We start from the raw sequence: 24111 nt of genomic DNA on the forward strand, positions 1-24111 counted from the left end.
CTAATACTGTAAGTATTATTTTTAATTACCTAAGCAAAATAAATACATTTATGCATAATTTTATTATCTATGCATCAATTTGCAGTACTCAGATATGTTTAATCTTTAGCATTAGTTAATTAATTATATAGTTACTGTAGGTGAGTAAAGAGATAACTATTTGCGTAGATGTTGTAGATTACGTAGCAGATGGCTAAGGATATGTAGTCCAGCTACACCTACTTTGGTAAGGGAAAAGGAAGGAGGATCTAAATCAAATATTGGTTGTCTATTTAGAATCCTATATCAGTTTGAGTCCAATGACTATCACAGTCTTAATTCCTAACAGTCATTATCAGTGTTTTGATTTGATAAATATGAAATAAATACTTTTGGCTCGTAAATATTCAATGGACTTCGTCATGTCAAAACATCGTTTACACATTTTTTTTTTTCATCACAAGAAAACTGAAATATAATTTTTATTTAGATTTATGTGATGTGATGTGATGTGTTTAATAAAAACTTGTAATCTCCAAATTAAGAACTTGGAAATATAATATGAATTTTAATTAATTCTAGAAAAGTAAACAACCTGCTGGTGATTTTCACCAGTACATAATTTTTATTTTAAAAATCGAATAAAAAAGCACACTTCAAAACTAGCATAGATGTACAACAAATGTAATAAGGACTCGACGCGTTATCAGTTTTTGCTTTAAAAATAATCGTCATAATTGCTGTTTGTGCTAGTATCTTAAAAACTTAAATATCAGTGGGTTGACATGAGTTCTGTTCTTTAAGATCATAAAACAAAATGTAAAAAATGCAATATTATAGAACTATATTCAAACCATTGCAACTTAATCCAATAATAAAAGTAATCAACAAAGAACATTAAAAAGATATAATTATTTACCAGAAATCACACACCAAAATAAAAATATTATTTTCACACATTTTTACTAATAAATGTAATATTATTTATGGAAAGTACTTTTAGTCTCAAAAGATGTAAGCATACAATAAAACAATATTTTAATAATATTTAAAGCCAAGATAAAATTGTTTTTGTAATATTTATTAATAATGTTATTACTTTTAACGATTAAATTATTCAACAGATACTCGACTGTTTCTATTAACTATTAAGAGTTATAAACTATTCACTATTTTATTTTGAAGGAAAGTATTATTCTATAAACTGAACCAAAACACTGCTGGGGATGTCCCCCCAACCTTGACTGGAAAACTCAATGACAATCTGAAACTGGTCTAACAATCTGACCAACCCATGAAATCACCACTCCCTAGACAAATTTCTCCAGAAACTCAACATGTTTTAGAGATGACTCAGCGGAAGAGGAAAAGGTTCAGAATTTTTCTGAACTCAAACCTAATAAAAAAAGCAAGCCATCTCAGCAAAATATAATAAAAATTGCCCACCAAAACATAAATTGGCTCGCTGGTAAAACAAACAGACTGTCACATTTCCTCGCCAATCACAGACCTGACCTTTTAATACTAACAGAACATGGGCTCACACAAGACAACTTAGAAAATACACGGATTGATGGCTATACTCTGATAGGAGGCTTCTGCAGGCAGTTACATAAGAAAGGAGGGGTCGCAGGATATATAAATTAGAAAAGACCATCAAACTAATAAGAACTAGTAATGAAGAGTCAGAGCTAGTGTGTGAAACAGCTTTGTTCGAGATAAAAATCAACAAAGAAGTAATCCAAGTACTTGGCACTTATAGGCCCCCGACATCAAACATTGAGCAATCAATTGACATTCTAACGGACTAGCTGGAAAGCGCCATGCAAACAACCAAACCAATGGTCATTGTCGGGGATATAAATGTTGACAATCTGGGGAACCGAGCAAACGACAGTAACAACATGAAGCTTAACGAATTTTTAACATCATTTGACCTCAAAAGACTTAGCCTGCCCCCCACCAGACTCACTAAAGACACAGAGACCTCTATTGACTGGATATGCACGAATATCGACCCCAAGCCATTCAAGCTTCAGTCGTTCTCTCTGGCCTTTCAGACCATACATCCCAACTGGCCACACTACATCTGACAGCAGGAAAATATAGCAAAACTGTAACTGAGAGAAAACACATTTTTAACAAGAAAACCATGACTCTCATGAAGGACACGCTCAAAACACACGAGTGGAATAGCATATACAATACGGAAGATGCAAATCAAGCATATACAAATTTCCACTTCATCATACAAACCGTCCTAAACAGCAGCTGCCCAGTCAAAAGTGTAGCAATCAGTCGCCGAAAGAAAACAACTTGCTGGGACGATGAATACACCACCTTAAAAAATTTGTATATAGAAGCCTTAAACAAGGAACTTTGTACTGGAAAACCTGAAGACAAAGCTGAATCAGCACGAAGAAAAAAGGAATATGACATGGAGCTCAAGACGCTAAAAAAACAACAAACATCAGACCACATCTCTCAGGCCGACAATAAATCAAAAGCACTGTGGCAAATAATAAACAACGAAAGAAAAAAACAACAGGCCAAATCTCACTAAATGGCAAATTGTCACAGACGGGGAAGTACTGCAAGATCCCAAAAAAGTAGCAAACACCTTCAACTCCTTCTTTGCCACAGTCGCAGAAAGGACGCTAAAACCAAACAACCTAAACAATGGGCTACTTAATATCTACAATCCACCCAACATGACAAATAGCAACCTAAATCTACGACCAGCAACAGAGACTGACATTATAACAGCCATAAACTCCCTAAAACCCAAAACATCCTCGGGTATACACGAGATCTCGGCTAAACTCATCAAAACCTGCAAACATGAACTCACTAAACTCTTGACTGCTCTAATAAATAAATCGCTTCAACAAGGAATATTCCCCACTATGCTAAAAATAGCCAAGGTCTACCCGAAACATAAAAGTGGATCCAACGAATGACTTAATGAACTACAGACCGATCTCCCTGATATCAACCTTTTCAAAAATCTACGAGAAAATTGTCTTAGGCAGGCTATTATCCTACCTAGAACAAAACAATCTAATGACCAACCAGCAACATGGATTCCTAAAGGGACGGTCAACAACTACTGCTCTAATACAATTAACGGAGTACATCATTGACCAACTCAACAACGTACATGCAGTCACTAGCCTGTTTCTTGACTTCAGTAAGGCATTCGACTGCCTTAACCATGACCAACTCCTTAACAAAATGAAATCCCTAGGGATAAATGGGAAGACGGGAGAATGGTTCCATAGTTACCTAAGTGACAGAAAGCAAATAGTTGAAATTGAGCATGAAGAACAAAACAAGCGAAAAAAAATTCTATTTGGACATGACAAGCATTTCTAGAGGAGTACCACAAGGGTCAGTACTAGGGCCGGTACTGTTTCTCCTCCTAACAAACGATCTCCCAGACTACCTAAAGGAATACTGTGAATCAACAATGTATGCAGATGACACAGTCCTCACCATAGCAAATAAATCCATTCAAACCCTGAAAAGAACTACTGACACTGCTTTTAGTTACACAAAACAATATGGCCTAAGAAATGACCTTGCCCTTAATGAGAAAAAAACAATACAGCTAATTTTCACCACAAAAAACAAAGAATTACCTCTACCAATCCCTGGAACTGCAGCTCAGGATACAGTCAAATACCTGGGCATTACAATGGATTCAAAGCTCACATGGAAAGCACACATAGAATTACTTTGTAAAAAACTCTCTTCAAGCACTTATGTAATAAGAAGGGTAAAACACACAAGCAATCTGGAAACTGCAAAGATAGCCTATTACGCACTATTTGAATCTCATCTCAGGTACGGAATTGTGACCTGGGGCGTAACATCTGCTACTAACCTGCAAAGAATCCTAAAACTTCAAAAAAGGGCAATAAGATGTCTAGCAGGCCTAAACTACCTCGAAAGCTGTTGTGATGCCTTCAAGGAACTCAAGATCCTGACGGTCCCAGTGCTCTACATGCAATGCCTCTTGCATGCTGTTCTCACCAATCAAACCCAACAAGGAGACATACACAACCAAAATACACGCCATGCTTCAGATTTTGCTCTGTCGCCTCACCATCTAACACTCTTTACAAGCAAGCCTTCCTATAAAGGAGCCTTGCTCTACAATCAACTACCAGTCCACCTCAGAGAAAAAACCAGAATGCCACCTCAAGAAACATCTCACAGTCTGGCTCCAGGAGCGACCTTTCTACTCTATTCAAGAATTTTTAAATCCTGTAACTCTCAACTATTAACATTTTTTAAATATCTCATGTATTGACGCATTGTACTGTTCTCTATGAATATGTGAAATAAAGAAAATTGTCTATTGTCTATTATCTATACCTATTTAATTTTATTTTTTGTCACTATTTTACCATTGTAAACAAGATGAGACAGAGCAAAAAGGTATTTCAAGTAAAATAAACAAACAATGACTTGATGCAGACCAACACGTGTCAGCCGACACGGTACGTACCAGATCGAGCCAAACCAGGTATTCCCAGCACTGGTGGTAGGAGATCTGGATACCGTGGAATAGCTCCTTGTTGCGAATCGAAGTCACAACAAATTCAACGTAGCCGATAGCGTCCCCCACAGTTCGCTTCTTGGTGCACAGCAAAAGCTTGCTAAAGTTGGCGTACACGATCGTGGCTCCCAGTCGCTTGAACTCCGACACCAGCTGGTGGCAAAAATTAGGTTCAGTATTACTTCATAATTAAGTCTCTAATAAAAATCTAGCTTATTAGACCTGCTTATGCCTAAATTTTAATTTGTAAAAAGGAAAATAAGTTGTATCAGATGCAACAACAAAAGCTGACAATTATTTTGCAAGACAAGAGCACTGCAAAATACACAGTTGTAATAATTGAATTAACTAAACTTTTAATTTCTGAAAGTAATATAGTATTAGTATAGTTCAGATTAAACTAACTAAAAGTTCAAAGTGAAAAATATAATATAAAGAAGATGTTGCTTAAAAACTTACGATGGTATGATAAATAATAAAATGATAGTCCAGCTGCACTAAATTTAATTCATACCTGCATAAACAGTTTTTTCATCAGATTGTGCAAAGTTCGCCTTAAAGCCGGGTCGTACAGCAAGGCATTAGGTGAGCGCAGCCACCTAAAATAATACAGTTTTTTACTAAAATTAGGTAAATACACAATAATTACCTAATACAAAAAATTCTGATCTCTTTCATGTCATTTCTGATTGTCAATAACGGACTGTTAATTACTTAGTGGTATACATAATTTTTTAAAATTTTATTATACTTAACAACGGTGGGAAACATTATTTACAACTAAATTAGATAATGATAAAGAAAAAAAAATATGCTCTACGCCTTACCTGTAAAAGTGAACAATCTGGAAGTCGGCAAAGACATTCCTGTGTAAAGACACATCTCGTATCCAAGCGTTCACCATTGAACGCAGAACTCTGAACGCTCCACTGCAGAGAGCCGTCTCATCGTATGTTGGTAGCACTGCGGTCTGACCTCCCACCATCTCGTCTATGGATACTTGTGGCATCAGGTCGAACGACACACTTGAACTGGTCCCTTCACGAAAAATGTTTACGTTAGGGTTTGGTATTTTCTAGTTGAGATAAATTTGTTACTCCACACAGCTCTAAAACAATAAACTTATAAAGATGTGAGTATAATAAAGTAGTGAGAGAAATGCAAATTAAGATTTTCCCCCTTCACTTTAACCGTAGACATGCCAATTGGACCTTTGAGGCCGACCGTGCCTTACTAGTGGATTAAGCCACTACTTATTTGTCCAACAATAGTTGAGAAATAAGTCAAATTAACAAGTTTGTGTCTCAGATACCTTCGTGATGAGACAGTAATGGAGATGACTACTGAATAGTACTAAAATAATTACTCATTTTGTACGATGATGGTTGCCAATTGCTAGAAGCTCCAACACGACACTTCCCAAGCAACACATCCATTGTGATTGCTTATTTGGACCGGATAGCAGTTGCATCCATTCTGTAGCCAATGTGAGTATGTTAGACATTTTCATGTTCCCACTGCTTAGTTATAGCATGCAAGATTACAGTTTTTAAGATTTTCCCTCCATTCAGTGGGGTCCAGTGGAGATCATATCGGCTGACTTCCAGGGTACATTTTGAATGTAGGAATTGCATTGGCAGTGGGGTGTGTGAAGTTCAGTTATTGTTCTTAACGAATCAATAAATTCTTTTTATTAAACATAGTCTTATTACTTTATGGACAAATCCTGTATATGAAACGTTAAAATCTCTTCTATAACAGGGTGTCAGTGTTCTTTATTGATTCTTAAAATGAGATATTTGAATGATCAATTTCATGTTACTGATTCACGATAAGAATTAAACGGGCCAATTCCTCAAAGGAGGTTTCAGTTACTCAAACTTTGTTGACACACATGCAAACTTAACTCTATAGACAAAACGTTAGTAGGTGTGTTACCCTCCATATCGTTGACATGATGCGACTGGAGCAGAGTGTTCACGGCCAGACTGTCCAGGTCTAGCTCGACACAGACTGTAGAGTAACAACCAGCGTTGTTGGTCACCACACTCGTACTTTCTTCCAGCTCTGTCAGCAACCTGCAAACATTATCAGGTAATTATTCGTTCTTTTGTTAACCCTTTCAATCCCAACATCCGTATATATGGACGTCAAAAATATCAGCATAAAATCCCGGCATCCGTATACACGAACATTAATAAAAGATTTCTTATACAATATCAAACACAATTAAATTATCACTTATGTTATACCAAAAATGATCATGAAGAATCGTGTTTTCTAATAAAATTATGTTCTTTACTATATATAGTATATTACCGGTGATTGTGGAATGTATAATCAATAAGGCGTAGTAGCTTGATTTGTTTCTCTGTGCTAGTCAGCTGTGAACGACCTTCACTGTGCGGTTTGTTACCAACTGGTTATTGCGCTGTTTTTTGGTTGTGTAACTATGATTGTTGTAACTTTCTCATACATTTACTTGTTAGTAATTTTGTGCCATGTTTTTTTTCTCCCTCCATATTTTGATGTCTTTTGAATATTTCTGTGGAAAAGTGAACTTTTTAAAAATACAGCGGCATAAAAATTTAGGTATTTTAATTATTTTTTGTAATGAACCGATGAAAATTGGTGATGTTGTTTACTATTAAATGTATTTTTATGCACATTGGTCAGATAGTGATATATATATTTATTTTTTTTTTTCTAAACCTTTTAAAAAGTCAGAATAAAAAACATTTTTTAGGTAATTAATTCCTATTATTATAAAAATGTATTACATGTATACATACTTTTTACATTTATTGTAGTAGAGTACATTTCATGCCAAATAAAAAAATATTAAATTTGGTTTGAAAATAAAAATCATTTCCACAAAACTCTCTCAAAATTTCAATTCAGTGCTGGGATTTTTGCAGAGCCATTATGAAAAATACTGAGATTTTTGCCAGACATTTTTAAAAAACATTTCAGGGATTGAAAGGGTTAACCCAGATTTATTTAGACTAGATTTAAAAAATAGCTAATAAATTGTCTTTTTGTTCTTGAACATAATAATAAACAAAGTTACGCTGTTTTGAAGCCCCTCTTTTTCTACTAGCTCAAATACAGGAACCAGAGTAAATTGAAGTACAGAATTATTATTACATGGTTTTTAGGCAATAAAAATCTGATGTAGCATTTTCCTTAACAATTAAATATTATATTGCAAGCAAATACAGTTTAATTAGTACTTTATAAGGTGCAGTGAAGAAAAGGGGAGATTACGAGAAGTGCATGAGCACTGACGAGACAGTGTTGCTAGAAGGTGGTGCAACCGTACCGAACCAGTAGTTCTCCAGGAGCATCTCCGAGAATAGAGTTTAAGTCGAGGAGTCCTGCAGAGTGCAGTGTAATGGTGGTGTAAACATTCAGTTGTCTTCACAAGACATTTTTAGTAAGGGTACACATGAATTGTAAGGGTGGGCATGGTAGAATTAGTATCCTGATTCAAGGGGATGCTCTGCACATGATCTCTGATAAGATGCCACAAAAGTTTTCCTTTGACAAACTCTTTAGGATTGTGATACTTCCTAGGGATGATTGGTCGAAGGGAAGGAAACCTCTTCCAACAGCACCGCTTGAATGCTTTACAGACGGCTCTAAAACAAAAATCGGCACAGGTACTGGAATTGTGGGGGTGAGACCATGCAGGGAGCTGGTGGTCCCTATGGGTCCTACAGTTGTTCAGGCAGAGGTCACAGTCATTATGGAATGTGCTTGTGAGAAACTTTGCAATATAGGAGTAAGACGATCAATATTTTCACGGATAGTCAGACAGCACTGATGGCGCTGGAGTCTTGTGTGTTCAAATCCAAACTTGTCTGGGATTGCTATCAAGTCGTTTCTTCCCTTGCCAGAATCAACAATGTGACCGTTTGTTGGGTTCCTGGTCATGAGGGGATCTCTGGGAATGAAAGAGCTAATGCCCTGGCCAACCGGAGCTCAGCGTCAATTATGACAGGCCCTCAACCGTTCTGCGGTATTCCAAGGTATGAATTCTTTGGGGCTGTCTCGAAATGGGTTTGTACTGAACATGAGAGAAGGTGGAGGTTGCATCTGGGAATTAGAATGAGCAGAATGGTTCTACAGTCGCCTTCCTCCAGAGTGACATCTGACCTTCTCTCACTTAATAGATCAATGTCTTCTCGGGTTATAGGTCTGATCACGGGGCATGGTCACCTGAGGAAGCATCTTCACAGAGTCGGCATCCTTCAGGAGGATCCGCTCTGTAGAATGTGTGATGAGCAGGAGGAAACTGCTGAACACCTGCTCTTTGTCTTACAATAGCAAGGGAGTGGTATGCCATCTTTGGTAGTTTGGACAAGGGTGGTGAATTTCCCCAGGAGGACCTAATAGGTTGTTTTCGGTGGTTTGTGGAACTGCTGAATCATAGACTGGTAGGCCTCATGGTGTGCTTCTGGGGTGCACAAAAGGCCCTTGAGGCTTAAGTGCATAGCAATAGGCCGCCCCATAAAAGATGAAGAAGAATACTCCATCTGAAGTGTGCAGTTCATTTAATCGCCCAAGACTTGTGATAAATAAAACAGAGAGGATTGAATGGCTCCAGTTAATCACTCGGGAACTTCATTAATTTTCAATTTTAAAGACATCACAGTTATGTAAGGAGTACAAGATCAGCTGTATAGCATCCTTGAATCATGGTCCTACCTGTTCGCTGAAAAGAAAAGAGTCACTTCAGATAACAAATTCTAAATTTTACTGATATAACCTGTTATCATCGGCCTCGCGGCCGCCCAGGTCAGGTTTGTCTGTCTGGGAGCACCAGAGTATGCAGTTGTGCCGCTGTAGATGCCGTCCGTAGAAGAGGTCTGCCCCAAACAACGTAGGGTCGGCCGGCAGGTTGCCCAAGGGCACGTGGAAGTAGCGGCACTGCTCTGTTGTCAGCTGTAGACCCGTCTCCATGTTGAGGTAGTGGCGCAGCATTGCCTTCGCACCGACACGCTGCCAGTCCAGCGTAGCGTAGAGTGAGTCCATGTCCTGCACAGTGATAAGAAACTACAGGTGAAATTCCACTTTCAATGGGAATTCAGGAGGTCCACTCCTTAAGAAAGAAGCTTCACTCTTCTTAAGGGCTGACTGAATAGTACTGCTTTGGTGTCTCATTCTTTGTCTATTTCTCACAAATCACAAACTATTACTCTTAAAGAAAGATGTAGCAGAGAGCATACATGGTGTCTCTTAACTCTCTGGACAAAGGTATACCACGTTATTGCTCAGGTCAAGACAGACATATCACCATATGAACATGGGTCTCTGATGCTTAGTTTCCCATCTGTCCGTCTGTATGTGTTTTTATTACAAAATTACTATCTCAAAAACCAATAAATTGAATTATACCAAATTTGGCTCAAATTTTTACGATAACGATGTTAGTTACTGCAAAATGTTACCTTTAGTATTTCAAAATGGCGGCCATTAAAACCTTTTAACATTAAATGTATTAAAAACCAGCAGTTTTTCTCAAGAACTATAAGAATAACAGTTTTTAGAGCATATTATCAGAAATCTAATGGCACAACATTATTTAAATTGAATGATAAATAACTGATTTAGAGCAAATTTACTGTGACAAGACATTGCCCACATTGAGAGCTGCTGTTTATTTACTTTTTGTATTGTTCGCTATTTGCTCAATGAGGGCCATGTCTCGTCACAGTAAATTTCGTTTAAATCAGTTATTTATTTTTCAATTTAAATAATGTTCGTGTCATTAGATCTGTAATAATATCCTGTAAACACTGTTATTCATATAATTCTTGAGAAAAACTGCTGGTTTTAAGATATTCAAAATTAAAAAAGTTTTTATGACTGCCATTTCAAAAATACTAAAGATAATTTAATGATATTTTTTTCAGTAACTGGCTTTGTTATCATAAACATTTGAGTCAAATTTTGTATAATTGAGCTTATTAGTTTTTAAGATATTAATTTTTTGCATAACAAACACATACAGACAGACAGATGGGAAACTAAGCATAAGAGACCTGTGTTCACATGGTGAAATATGTTTGTCTTGACCTGAGCAATAACGTGGTATACCTTTGTCCAGAGAGTTACGAGACACCCTATATAATATATATTTTCAGAATTTTCATAAAAACAGAAGTTTTTCTAAAAAAATTATTTCCAAATTCAGAATCACAAATATTATCACACATAACTGGAAATTCTATTCAAATAATGTTAGGATAAAATGCAGTGATTTAATTTTTAGGTGATTGTAACAATTACCTGAATGTATATAGGTACCACGGGGAAGTCATTGAGACCAGGCATGCTGGAGACAAGGGCTGGGATATCTGTAATAAACAAGAGAATCTATCACACGTACACTTTGCTTTGATCTTATACTAATACTAGTCTTATATTAGTGCAAAACTTTAGATTTAAATCTAGAACTAACGTATATTCAGAACTTGTGCAAAGTTTAAATGTTCATACATGTGTCGTTTGGGTGAGTACATTAAGATTGCATTTAAGAAATTTTTAAAAAGCACCAGAAAGTTTTTCTCTCGATATGAATAAAATAAAATGTATACAAAAATATTAAAAGAGCAATTAAATTGTACTACAAAAACTGCTTTACTATCCAGTACATAAAATAAACTTCTTTCGCTTCACGTTGTGCAAACACAATGATGGAAGAATTAAGTGAACAGATTTAGTTATTATGTAACAATATAAATTGACAAACAAAGATAAAATACTCTCAAAAGTGGTGGACACTAGTAGAATAAACTGGTAAATATTGAACAAAACAAAAATTCAAAAGTGCACGAATAGTTCTAGCCAGCCACAAACACTATTCCAGGGAACAATCCGATTTTATTTTATTTGAACTTAAGCTTTAATCAATTTTGAATGTAGGGTGAGTCTAAAAGGACTATACAACTTTTAAATTATATGATATTTATTGACTTTACTTACAGACTTGATATATATGTCATTTTGTAGCAAATTACTTCAAGTTTGACTCCCGTAGTGCTGTAGTACCAAGTTCCGCCACTGCGAGTGCCAGCTTCGTCTGTACTAAAATGGCTAATTTCACTGGTGCGGAGCGTGCTCACTGTGTGTTATTGTTTCATGAAACAAACTCTGCTACAAGTATTCAGCGTTAGATTTCGCACAGAATACGGAAGAGACCCTCCAAGCAGGCCTTCTATTTACTGGCACAAGAATTTTGTCGAGACAGGTAGTGTTCGTCATGAGAAATCGCCAGGTCGCCCACAGGTTAGTGATGCTACTGTCGAACAGGTCAGGGAATCCTTTGCCCGTAGTCCTAAAAAATGAACCCGGCGTGCAGCTGTGGAGACTGGAATTCCACAAAAGACAGTTTGGCGAGTGCTACGGAACGTTTGCACTTAAAACCATACAGAGATGGTACAAGATATCACTGATTTAGATAAAGCTGCTCGTGGAGAATTCTGTGCTGTAATGTTGGATCGAATGGGGGAAGATGAGACATTCCTGAACTCAATAATCTTCAGTGATGAGAGTACCTTTCATATCAGTGGTAAAGTGAACACCCATAACTGCAGAATATGGGGGAACAAAAAACCAAGAGAATCCCTTGAGCAAGTTCGGGACAGTCCAAAAGTGAATGTGTTTTGTGCGATGTGAAGTGTACGGGCCATTTTTCTTCCTGGAGAAAACTGTCACTGGTATCATTTACCTTGATATGTTGCAGAATTTTTTGATTCCTCAAATTGATGAAGATGAACAACAGGATGCTCCTTTCTACTACCAGCAAGACGGAGCACCACCTCACTACCCAACATATGTTAGGGATTTCCTAAACGGTCGTTTTCCAGGTCGCTGGATTGGGCGTTCAGGACCAATTGCATGGCCACCTCGTTCCCCCGATTTGACTCCTATGGAATTTTTTTCTGTGGGGTTTCATTAAAGATAAAGTGTATGTTCCACCTCTACCAGCCAGTCTTGCAGATATAAGAAAAAGAATCACAGCGGTTGCTGAAGTTACACCAGATTTGCTAGAACGGGTGTGGCGAGAAATAGATTACCGGTGGGATGTTTGCCGTATCACTAATGGAAGTCACATCGAACCGAAATAAGAATATGACAATAAACTTGAAATAATTTGCTACAAAATGACACATATATCAAGTCTGTAAGTAAAGTCAATAAATATTTATATAATTTCAAAGTTGTAAAGTCCTTTTAGGCTCACCCTGTATTATTTTTGAGGTCACCAATGCATGTTAACAACTAAAATATAATTTCAACCAATCAAGAATTTAATTTGCAAATAAATTAACTTCCTCTAAAACATACAAATTTCTTGGTGTTATTTTAGATGACGATTTGAGATGGGAAACTCACATCAATTAATTAATTGGAAAACTAAATTCAGCAAGCTATGCAATTAGAAAAATTAGAGATCTTACTGATGTAAGAATGGCAAAAACTGTTTATTTTGAGTCTTAATTCCAGTGTTGTATTGTTTGCTAGGGCATGTCACCGTTTATAGAAAAAGTTTTCCAAGCTTAGAAAAACGCAATTAGGATATTAAGCAATTTAGACTTTAACCAATCATACAGGAACCATTTTAAAGATTTTCAAATTTTTACAGTGAGGGGCGAATATCAAATGGAACATGGGGCGATCCTTATAAGATTGTAAAATGTTCTTTTGGGCTAATAAAGAATTTAATTTAATTTCAGATTGTAAGTTACTTATCCCAACTAATAACATTAATTCAGAGACTAAACCGTAGTCTGGAACTGAATTTGATAAATAAGAATGGACGTTTTTATAATCAGTCCACCTTTAGGAGAAAAAGACAAAACTCTAGTTACCCATTTGACTCTGGATGGCCACAAGTGTTGGGCCTTTCTTCTCGTCACGGTAGGCCTGCAGGGCGCGCTGTATCTGTCGACAGGCTTGACGGAATTCCGTCTCCACCCGTACCTCGAAACTAAGCTCAGTTTCCGGAAGCTCATCTGCGTCTTTGCCTTTGTTCAATCTGTGAAACCCTTGTTTATTAATAATAAGATTAAATTCAAGTGAAAATCATTAAAAATATTACACAAGCCCAGAACTGAATTAAATTTATAACTAAGATTTATATAATTACGTATTTTTCATAATTGTGCAACATTATTTAAAATTTGCTCACTTTGCAGTTTTCTCGGCTGCGATGAGCGAGTTGAGGTTTGGCATCTGGTTGGTTCGCACACTGTCCAAAATGACAACCAGAGCTCGCTTGGTTGCCGGCATGAACAGTCCCATTAATGCTCTTGGGCCTGTAGAAGCTTTGTGGTGGTACAAGAATATATGGCGCACCTTGGCCACACCCTGGAACATTGTCAAACCCACTTTAAAATACTCTTAAGCGATTTTCTTTTTATAAAAGTTTTTCTGTTCTTAACGCAAGTTTATATTTGCTCAACACTCTGTAACTATTTTTAATAAGTTGTACAATTTAAAACTTAAAACTGAATAATAGACAATAGATTTTTATTTCTAAGTCAATACATAGAGAATTGTTATAGATTTCAATATAAAGTCATAAGGTCATCACTAAACGTTTGTTTAAATTACACAAAGTTAATCAGTTCTTAATATAAAGATTCAATAAGAAGTTTGAAACATTGTTGTCTATAAACTATCATAACCTAAAACTACTATTACAATTTAAAATAATAAAAAAGACCCATTTTACATGAAAGGGTCATAAAAAATTCATTTACCGAATAGTATGCTTTCATTAACAAAGTAATTTTTTATTTCCTTTAAAAACCTTATGAAAAAAATTAAAATTAGAGGGAATGGTTAAATTAAGGTTATAATTCAAGACGACCTGGGTTGTCTAGATTTCAGGGTTAAGTCACAATAGACCATCAGGACCACGGTTTAGCTTTTGCTACATAGGCAATTTATTAATTAAATATTTATGGGAGAAAATGTATGCGAAAATATTTGAGAATTTAATTATTTATGTCAAAGTATAGGTATATTAAATTACGTAATTTCTCAAGAAAGGGTCTGCGGATGTAGGATGATACAGTGAGATAGCAGATTTTTCTGGAAGCCTAATTTGTAAACGTCATTACAATATGGGTAGTTCAGGGATTTTGCGTAAGTAGTTCTTTTGTAGTCTAATTACGATTTTCAGATGGGAGTTTTTCTGTTTACTAATGGTAGCTTTCTTTTACAGGGATCGTAAACATTTTTATACAAACGGGAAATAAGATTTGAATTCATTTGATAATTAACTCAAGTTTTCAAGAGAGCACATGTTGCAAGTATAGTTCAGAGTAAATTCTTCAATTTTAATATTATTTCAAAGTTAATGGTAATAACCATTTAGTTTTTAACAATGAGAATAATTTTTATACATCAAGATATAAAGCGTTTAACAAATAATTTTGGGGTGATGAAACTTAGTTAAATTAAAGTTTGAACTTTGAGAAGTTTGAACTTTGAGACTGTACCAACAGCAACAGGTTTGTGACACAAGTGGTACAAAAAAGTTTTCAAGAAGTTTGTAGTTAAGTTTTATTTTGCCTTGTTTATAATAGAGAAGAGTATATTTTATTTGAGTTTTACAAGAAAGTTAAATTTTTAGTTCGATTTTCTTTTTGAAGCAAGAAGTTAACTTTAATTTAGGTTTTTTATTTCAAAAAAAAAAAAAAAAAAAGTTTTTGAGACTTTTATAACAAAAGTGGTAGTTTTTAAGAAGCATTTGGGAATTAAATTTAAATATCTGACAAGTACAAGGAACGTTATTTGAAGTCCAAATTAATGAACTGCTAATTAATAAAACAGATTTTGCAGTGATTACAGAAAGTATTCTCCTGTCTATCTACCCAAACGAATATAATTAATTCATTTTAAAATTAGATTGTTAAGTGCTGTTAAACTAATAAAAACAATTATGTAAAGGGATTTTGTGAAACTTGCAGAGCTCTCTACACACGGGATATTATTTTTGCCCTTTCAACTCTCTAGTATCGAATCATATATACAAAAAAAAAACTATTAGTGGATCATCAAAAATAATTGTGAGCACAGCACAGCACAGCACATGTAACAATATGTGAAGGGCATAGAAACCATTTATATTGTTCTACACAGAGAATGGCGTACCTCCTTAAGATAGGGTTGCTGAGCTAGACTGAGCATCTTGAGCTGATGGAGGCTGAAGGTGTTGATATCCCGAGATGAGGAGGCCGCCAGTCTCCGAGCCTCCTCTCGCTCCACAGTGCACACACAGCCCAACTTCAGCAGCGTTCGGAACTCCAAGGTCACCTGTGTCTCGTAGATCCCTTCGATGTCTGGCATGGACAGATCAGCCATCAACTCCCTGCCATCAGAGAACAATCATCAGACCTCATCGTGTAATATAACCGTTTTCTAAGTTGTAACTTAAGTTTGAAATCCAATTTTTCAACACAAAAAAAGTGTAAATACTAAAAATTTCAAAAATATCAACCATATCATTTTCATACTATCGGTGACAGCTTTGATTTTTGAAAGTGACAATTCCTTCATCTCTGTCAACTTATTTCAACACTAACAAATCTTTGTTCTAACTAACAAGAGAAGAGTGATACAATCTTATTGAAAGGATGAAAGGATTTCAAACAATTTACATCATTATAGGTTATAAAAGGTTTATATAATGTATAATGATGGTAAATGTCCGAAATCTTGTTATCCTTTTAAACCTGCCATCGTCAATAGCAAACTTTAAACAATCATATATTTTCTCTCTCTAATAATATCTATAATAAATAATACTGTAAACACAAATAGTAATCTTTTTTATTTTTAAAATAATTTTGACAGTGTAGAACTGCCAAAGATATACAGGGAACTAAGCGTGTATATAGAGAATTAAACACAGAAGTAATAAAATAAAATTAAACGTGTACAACTCCTGTAAGAAACCAAGATGTCGCGTTTGTAAGATGTTAATCAATTCTGAATCTTTTAAAAACAGCACAGCGGAAAAAGAATATCCCGTTAAAGGTAACATTGATTGCACCACAAAAAGAACTTAATTGATCAATTAACGTAAAATGTAATTACTTACAAACAATAACAATGTAATAAGTTTTAAGACATATGTATACATTTATTTCTGTTATTTTTTAATTTACTTTAAAAAGTAACATCAAATAAATGTTGAATAAAAATTACCAGGGCCACAATCTCAGTGATGGTAGGCTGAATAACTTGCGCGAACTGGCAAGAGATGGGCTTGCGGAAACTCTGTTCCGCATTGGAGGGTTAAATAACAAAACGATTCGAAAGGTATACTCATAAACGATCTTGTTAGTAAAATCATGAAATCGACTATCCACAAAACTATTACTAAAATTTATTCTTTTGCTTTCTTTCTAAAAATGATTAAAATAAACGTACTGGCTGTGCTCTCGATAGAGTTGCTCTGGTACGGAGAACTCGTAGAGATAGTAGGAGGGCCGGGAGCGGGGCAGTATACGGCTGCACTTGCGCCACAATGCGTCCTCTGTCTCGGTTCGTGGTGAACGCTGGTTCACGTAGAATATTCGTGGCACTATCAGTCGTAACTGGTGCAACTCTGCGCCCACCAGCACCCACAGCCGCAACACCCCCGGCTCGTTTGTCTCTCCCAGCTGAAAGACAATATTATCAGTAAAAATCATCATCAACAAGAAGCAAGTATTCTTTCTTTATTGAATTCACTTAGTAACTACAAAATCTCTAGTTTCACCTCTTTAGACATTTAGATTCTCGTAAAACTTCAAATTATTTTCGTGGTAAGAGAAATGTGTTCTTGCAGCTGATGTTTAGTCACAAATACTGTCGTAGTGAGTGCCACCATTGTTTGTACAGAACAAACTCAAGTTGTCAACAATGGGGAGGGGTAAACTGTTTATAAATTGATGTCAATGGATTACAATACAAAGAAGATACAATTAAAATATTACAGCTGTAGATATTTGACAAGTAAATAGCAAAGCTTTGATAAGTTCTGCTGAATACTGTTACAAAGATCTGAATGATCCATTGTAAGTGCACACGTGCCCATAAGGCAAATAAATAAATGTTATATCATTTTTTCACTTGTTAACAGAAAATTAGAAACCAATAATTATCAACCGATACACCAGTAGAGTGAATATCTTCTAATGAATAATTATTTGAATTGTAATAACAGTGCCTTCCAAGTACATTGAGAGTAATAATTGTCTCAGGTCATTTAAACTATAGGATTTAACAGAGTCTGTTTTTTCTATATAATGATATTTATTCATAATTTAACAAGGTACAAGAATGGTGTCATTCAATATTATAAATAAATTACATAAATATTATATATATATATATATGGACATGAGTTAATAGTTCTCATTCATTTAGAGTTTATTACAGTTATAATCAGATTTTAAATAGCTAATTGAATTGTTATACGAGGGCTGTTTTTTTTTTCAAGTTCCGATAGGCCATAAATAATAAACACATTGAGATAAAAAGATGATTTTATTACCAAAAGATTCGTAATTTCTTACTTATTTTTCTACGTAGTCACCAAAAATGTTGAGGCACTTGTCGTAGCGAGAGACAAGCTTTCCTATACCCTCCTCGAAGAAGTCTGCCGCCAGTGAGCTCAGGTAGACCCTTACAGTTGCTTGAAGCTCTTCGTTGTCAGCGAAGCGTCGTCCACCTAACCACGCCTTCATTTCTCGAAAGAGGTGATAGTCACTGGGCGCCAAGTCAGGACTATACGGCGGATGGTCGAAAACTTCCCATTTGAACTTTTGCAGAAGTTGTTTTGTGACATTGGCACTATGCGGTCGTGCATTATCGTGGATCAGGACCACGCCGGATGACAGCATTCCTCTCCGTTTGTTTTGTATTGCTCTCCGGAGGCGATGTAGAGTCTCACAGTATGATTCCTTTGTTATCGTTGTTCCCTGTTGCATGAACTCAACCAGAAGCACACCTTTTTGGTCCCAAAACACTGTAGCCATTGTTTTCCTTTTGGTCAAAGTCTGCTTGAATTTTTTGGGCTTGCTAGGGGAGTGAGTGTGCATCCATTGCTTTGATTGTTCCTTGGTTTCTGGATTTTCATACAGGACCCAAGTTTCATCCCCAGTAACAATAGACTTTAAAAAACTGTCTTTCTCGTTGTCATATCGCGTCAGAAAAGTTAGGGCTGACGCCATTCGCTTCGTTTTGTGATCCTTACTCAACATTTTGGGTACCCAACGGGCACACAATTTTCGGTACCCTAGCTCGGTGGTCACAATCTTGTACAAGGAAGACCTTGAAATGGCTGGAAATTCGGTAGAAAGTTCATCAATTGTAAACCTCCGTTTCTCCCGGATCGCTTGGTCAACTCGTTCAACCAAACTTGCAGTAGCGACCGACTTGCGTCCTTGACCGCCTTCGTCATGGACGTCTGTTCGACCTTCAGCAAATAGCCTACACCATTTTCTTATCGCGCTATCACTCATACAGTGTTCACCATACACAACACTCATTCTGCGATGGATTTCAGCAGCACTACATCCTTAAGCTTGAAGGAAACGAATCACACTTCGCAACTCACAACTGGCGGGAGAATTGATCGTAGCGGCCATCTTTACTCGCCCGTAGCTCGGCTACGACTGATGGATTGGAGCCGGCAACGGCGTTGGTTGTAGTGGGGGAGCGGCGCAATTGCACAACACGCAGCCCCGCCTCCCGCCACTACGCTGGTTATTTGGAGAAACAAACGGAACTTGAAAAAAAAACAGCCCTCGTAGAATATATGGTGGGAGTTGCTAATAAATATTCTTTTGTTTTTCCCAACAACTTTAATGTTTGAAAGCTTTTTTAAATTTCTAACAGCAAACTCATGATAAATTTGATTCTCATATATAAGACCATTTTAAAAAATATTTCTAATCCGATATGAAGATACGGAAAATTCATACCTAGGTCTAGTGTTATAAGAAGGATTTATTCTTGGAAAATTGTTTTTTAAATCATCCAAACTAACACTTAAGGAAGAAGAAATTACCAGAAGGCGTCATGACTGGAGAGTATAGAATTGGTGGTCTGGACTTGGAACTCTTAAAATAATTTCCATATGTAACCTCAGTATGGAGCATATCACTGACATGGAGCTACAAAACTTGTTGACATGATTTGAATTGCAAACAGTTTCGCACCATTTTATGTTGTTGCAAGGTTAACATCACTGACAATGAGTTTTGGCTTACTTAACCATGTTGCTTGAGAACAAATCTTACAATCTGCAGGTCCGTCAATTGTTTTAAAAATTGCAAACAATGAGAGGAAACAGAAAACATACAAAAGATAAATTTTTACAGCATAGTGAAAAGGCAGACATGAAAAGTGAAAAGAGTGCTGCAGTATCATCAGGAGAGAACCATTTCTTGACATGTACTGTGTAGTTTTTTGGTTAAAATCCAAAAATAGTCTATCTACTCGTTAATGCTGCATATTAAAATATTAACATCTTTCTATAAAACTGAATAGAACTAAGGACACGCAAAAACTGTACAAAATTTAATGACTGTAACACAGTTAAGTTGTGAACAAACTTTTAATAGGAGCAGAATGTATAGTGACAACTTACTTGTATGATTTGCCATGGAGTGTTGAGCAATGTTTGTTGAGTTTTCTTGATAAAGCTGCTGAGGGTGCCTGAGGGTCGACTACTAGTTTTATCCGGTTCTGACCTCATTTTCTTTCCCAATGAAGCTCGAAATGTCTTCTGCTCTAACTGCCATGCCCACTTCTTCTTCTGGTACACCAACCACACTTTCAGCTGTTCCTGTGTGACAGAACATCCTAAGTTATGGCTAGTAAGACCGAAGTAAGAAAAGATAGTTCCCACGCTATTAGAAATTTAGTAAAAATGTGTACACGGTTTTGTTTTTCATAAAAATTGCATATATTAAAAATACTAGTCCAACAAAAAGCTTTATTCGCAACATACTTTATGCAGGTTCCACCTCACTACAAATGGTGTTTATGATTTTCCATAAACTCAGCAATTCCATGAATTCAGTGTTCATGGGTCTATAGATTACATTATGTGTTATGAGTAAAGGCCCCGCAGGCGAGGACAGCCATTTGTAGCCGATCATTGTACTCAGACAATACCCATTAACATGGGGGATAATGGAGACAATTACAACCATAAATGGCTAGGCCTGCCTGCCGCAACAATTCTCTGCTTCTCAAGGGCCTTAAGAATCATACCATTGAGTGTTAAGGATTACGTTAAAGTTTTGGAAATATTGATGCATCGTTCAAAACACATCACTGTTTTTCCACTATTATTCAATACATTACAAAATTTAATGTTATTGTAAACAATAGATAACAATATAACCAATTCTTTGTTTGAAGTTTGTTTTTGACGGAAGGATTGTGAAGGAAACAGGATTTTTTTTCGGATATTTGCTATCGTTCAGTGATACAAAAAAAATCAGTAACATTACGAAACGAGATCTGCAATCTTATCTCCACCTCAGGTGAATAACTAACCTAACACATAACTACAAACTAGGTTAAAGAAAACAAAATTATCAACTACAGCATGGCCTTGCTCCTCTTGAGGCTCGTAGAAAGATACATGATCTTATCTTTCTCCACAAGATCATCATCGGAAGCATTGATTGCCCGCAACTACTCAACAAAATCTACTTCCATGTTCCTGGGCATACGAGACTGCGAGACACCTTTGCAAGACTGTACTACTCCACGACCTACCAACAACAGAGTACGATACCTCGACTTCTACGCAGCGGAAATGAGATGGGACATCTTGTTGACTTCTTCTCCACCAGCCCTGCTAGATTTCGAGAAGAAATCATCAAATTAGTATATAGCACTCTATAATTCTGTTTCAACTATACCTTTTTTTCTGTTTTTACTCGCCTTTTTTAGTAGTACTTTGTTATATATTATAGTCTTTGCATTGAAATTGTTCGATATTGTTGTTGTATTTTATAGTTTATTGATTATTTCATGTACATGTATGTAATGGTATTGTAAAAGTGGCGATTGCCGTGGAAATAAATAAAAAAAAAAAAAAAAAAAAAAAATAAAAAAAAAAAAAAAAAAAAAAAAAAAAAAAAAAAAAAAAAAACATGTGTTTGGTCCGCGTAAGTCAAACAGGTGTCAAACGCCCTGGTATGTGGTTGGTGTATTATCTATATGCAGGATGAAGAAATTTTACAATTAATCAAAACAAAAAAAGTAATTAGAAAAAATAGCTTTATTTAGGTCATAACTACTTCGAAATTATAATTTGTTGAAACTTCAAACGATAACTAATTAAAAAAAAAAAAAACAAATAGTGTTATTCATACTTTTATAGTTTTTGGCATATTGCCAACATCAGTATTATAAGTGGAACAAATTAAATAGGAACTAAAATTAGAATTGATAATATGTATAAATTGGTACAAAAATAATTGTTCAGTTAGCCTCAGATCAATACAAGCAGAGCTGTTTGAACTGAGAGGTGTTTACAGAGCAACCAAAAACAACAAACATTTCAGTTTGTAAGATTTATTCAGAAACGGATACGTGTTCCAATTGCTATGAAATGATCAAAAGATGTGAAGCACAAGACCAAAACTAATGACCAACGAAATAACTACATTTGTCTAAATACTGAAATGGCGAAATTTAGGATAGCCCGACATCGGAGCTTGTGCAAATTTGTAATATGGCACAGCTGCTTAAAAATTAAATGGAATTTTGAAAACTTTCGGTTATTAATTAATTTGATAACAAAATGATAGAGAATTTTTCTAACCATAATCAATATACAGTTTACAATTTCTATAAATTGGTCACGCACCACTCCAACACTTCACTTGTTTTAGAACGAAATCTTAGGGCTGTAAGCAGCTTGTCTTTACCACTTCTGACCATCGCCTTCCTATCCCATTGTTTCAGACGACATAACGCAGTGCCAAAGAAAGAGCCGACATCAATTCTCGTGTTACTATCCCACTTTCATCCGTGCTGGTGTGATGTGGCATTGTATTTCTCATACTCGTGACTTGTGCTCGGGACTTGCATCCTGTGCAGTGACAACGCCTGGACTGGATTCTAAGCAGCTTTTGGGTATGTTTGAACCCTTTTCTTTCCCTTCTTTTCTTTTTTCTGTTCTTAATTTTTGTATGTATTATCCCTTCCCACGCCGTAGATGGATATATAAGAATTCTAGACTTTGACCAAAACACTACAGTTATATCCGATATTAAAAATTATGACTCTTGGAGAGTTTTTTAGTACACAAAAGACCTTCACAATGCCTGATGCATGATCCGTGCTTATCACGGTTGCTAAGGAAGTTTAAAGAACCTTCACTCTGCGACAGGGAGTAGGGAGCGCCCTTTGTATAACTCTGACCACCTGCTCATCAGTTCTGCGTCTCCCACAGAGCCATAACCAAACATATCTGTGACATGTATTACTTACTGCTTTCTCCGGTGTCATGAGCGCGTCTAATACATATCTCAGTATTATTCTTCATCGTGTGGTAGTGTTGTGGTTGGTTGGAAATATTTATCTTGTTTTATAGTAAAATATAATTAAACTTTTCAGTTTAGATAAATTTTAAAAAGAAATTGATATTTATTTGAAACAAACGGTTTTGTAAATAGTAATTTTTATTTTTATCAATAAATACGCTGATTTTAAGTAAAATGCCGTTTTATACTTTTTTTGCTTTTATCTTTTATAATTTAGTTATAATCAAAATTAGCTTTAAAGAAACAAAATGTTATACTTGCCTTAGCGTTATAGGAAAGTTAATGGATTTAATAGTGGCTTGAGAAGGGTTAATACCCCAGCACATGACAAAGAGATAGATTCAAATCCATGAAATGTTGTGTTATACCTTTTGTAACGTATAACGATGGCAAATGTCCGAAATCCTGTTGTCCTTTCAAACCTTCCATCGTCAATAGCAAACTTTAAACAGAGGATAGGTCAGCTGTTTGTTTTCCTGTCTCTACATGTCTGTGAGAACATTGTATCGCTGTAATTACTGTTAGGTCAGCCACATTGAACCTGTACATCGATACCATAGTTGTGTAGTGTATGCTCATTCTGATGTTTAACAAATTTAACAAAATTACCCAGAGTTGTTTATTTGTAACAACACCTCACTTTCCTTATCCCTGGAAAAGTATGTTCATGCTGCATATTTTGCATACTTAGACAATCATGAGATATGGCCTGGTCCTATGGGGAAACTGTAGTAAAATAAACATAATTTTATTGTTGCAAAAAAATCTGTTAGAGTAACAATCAAGGCTGGTGTACAAGGCCATTGTAAACCTCTGTTTGTGAAGATGGAAATTCAAATTTTAATAAACCTTTATATATTTAATCTTACTTTATATATAACTAGCGGGCCCGGCGCGCTTTGCTGCGCATTTCAATAATTTTTTGCAAAAGTTGCCCGCGGCTTCGCACGCAATTTCCCGTTGAAAACAGTACACTATATTCACTTA

At 35.8% G+C, this 24111-nt stretch overlaps 2 protein-coding genes across 6 annotated transcripts in view; both read right to left on the bottom strand.

Moving 5' to 3' along the window:
* Nucleotides 1-24111, bottom strand: part of LOC124353198 (ETS-like protein pointed) — a 357362-nt gene that overhangs the window by 249937 nt on the left and 83314 nt on the right. The gene's annotated exons all lie outside the window — the stretch shown is intronic.
* Nucleotides 1-24111, bottom strand: part of LOC124353195 (DNA polymerase epsilon catalytic subunit 1-like) — a 68844-nt gene that overhangs the window by 10874 nt on the left and 33859 nt on the right. Inside the window, 11 exon segments of the mRNA XM_046803075.1 lie at nt 4493-4696; nt 5058-5142; nt 5371-5581; nt 6482-6621; nt 9315-9583; nt 10838-10905; nt 13423-13589; nt 13743-13921; nt 15716-15932; nt 16997-17229; nt 20205-20402. Coding sequence (XP_046659031.1) covers nt 4493-4696; nt 5058-5142; nt 5371-5581; nt 6482-6621; nt 9315-9583; nt 10838-10905; nt 13423-13589; nt 13743-13921; nt 15716-15932; nt 16997-17229; nt 20205-20402 — 1971 coding nt within the window.

The sequence above is a fragment of the Homalodisca vitripennis genome, chromosome 1 (assembly GCF_021130785.1).
Source record: "Homalodisca vitripennis isolate AUS2020 chromosome 1, UT_GWSS_2.1, whole genome shotgun sequence".
In the NCBI taxonomy this organism is placed as follows: domain Eukaryota; kingdom Metazoa; phylum Arthropoda; class Insecta; order Hemiptera; family Cicadellidae; genus Homalodisca; species Homalodisca vitripennis.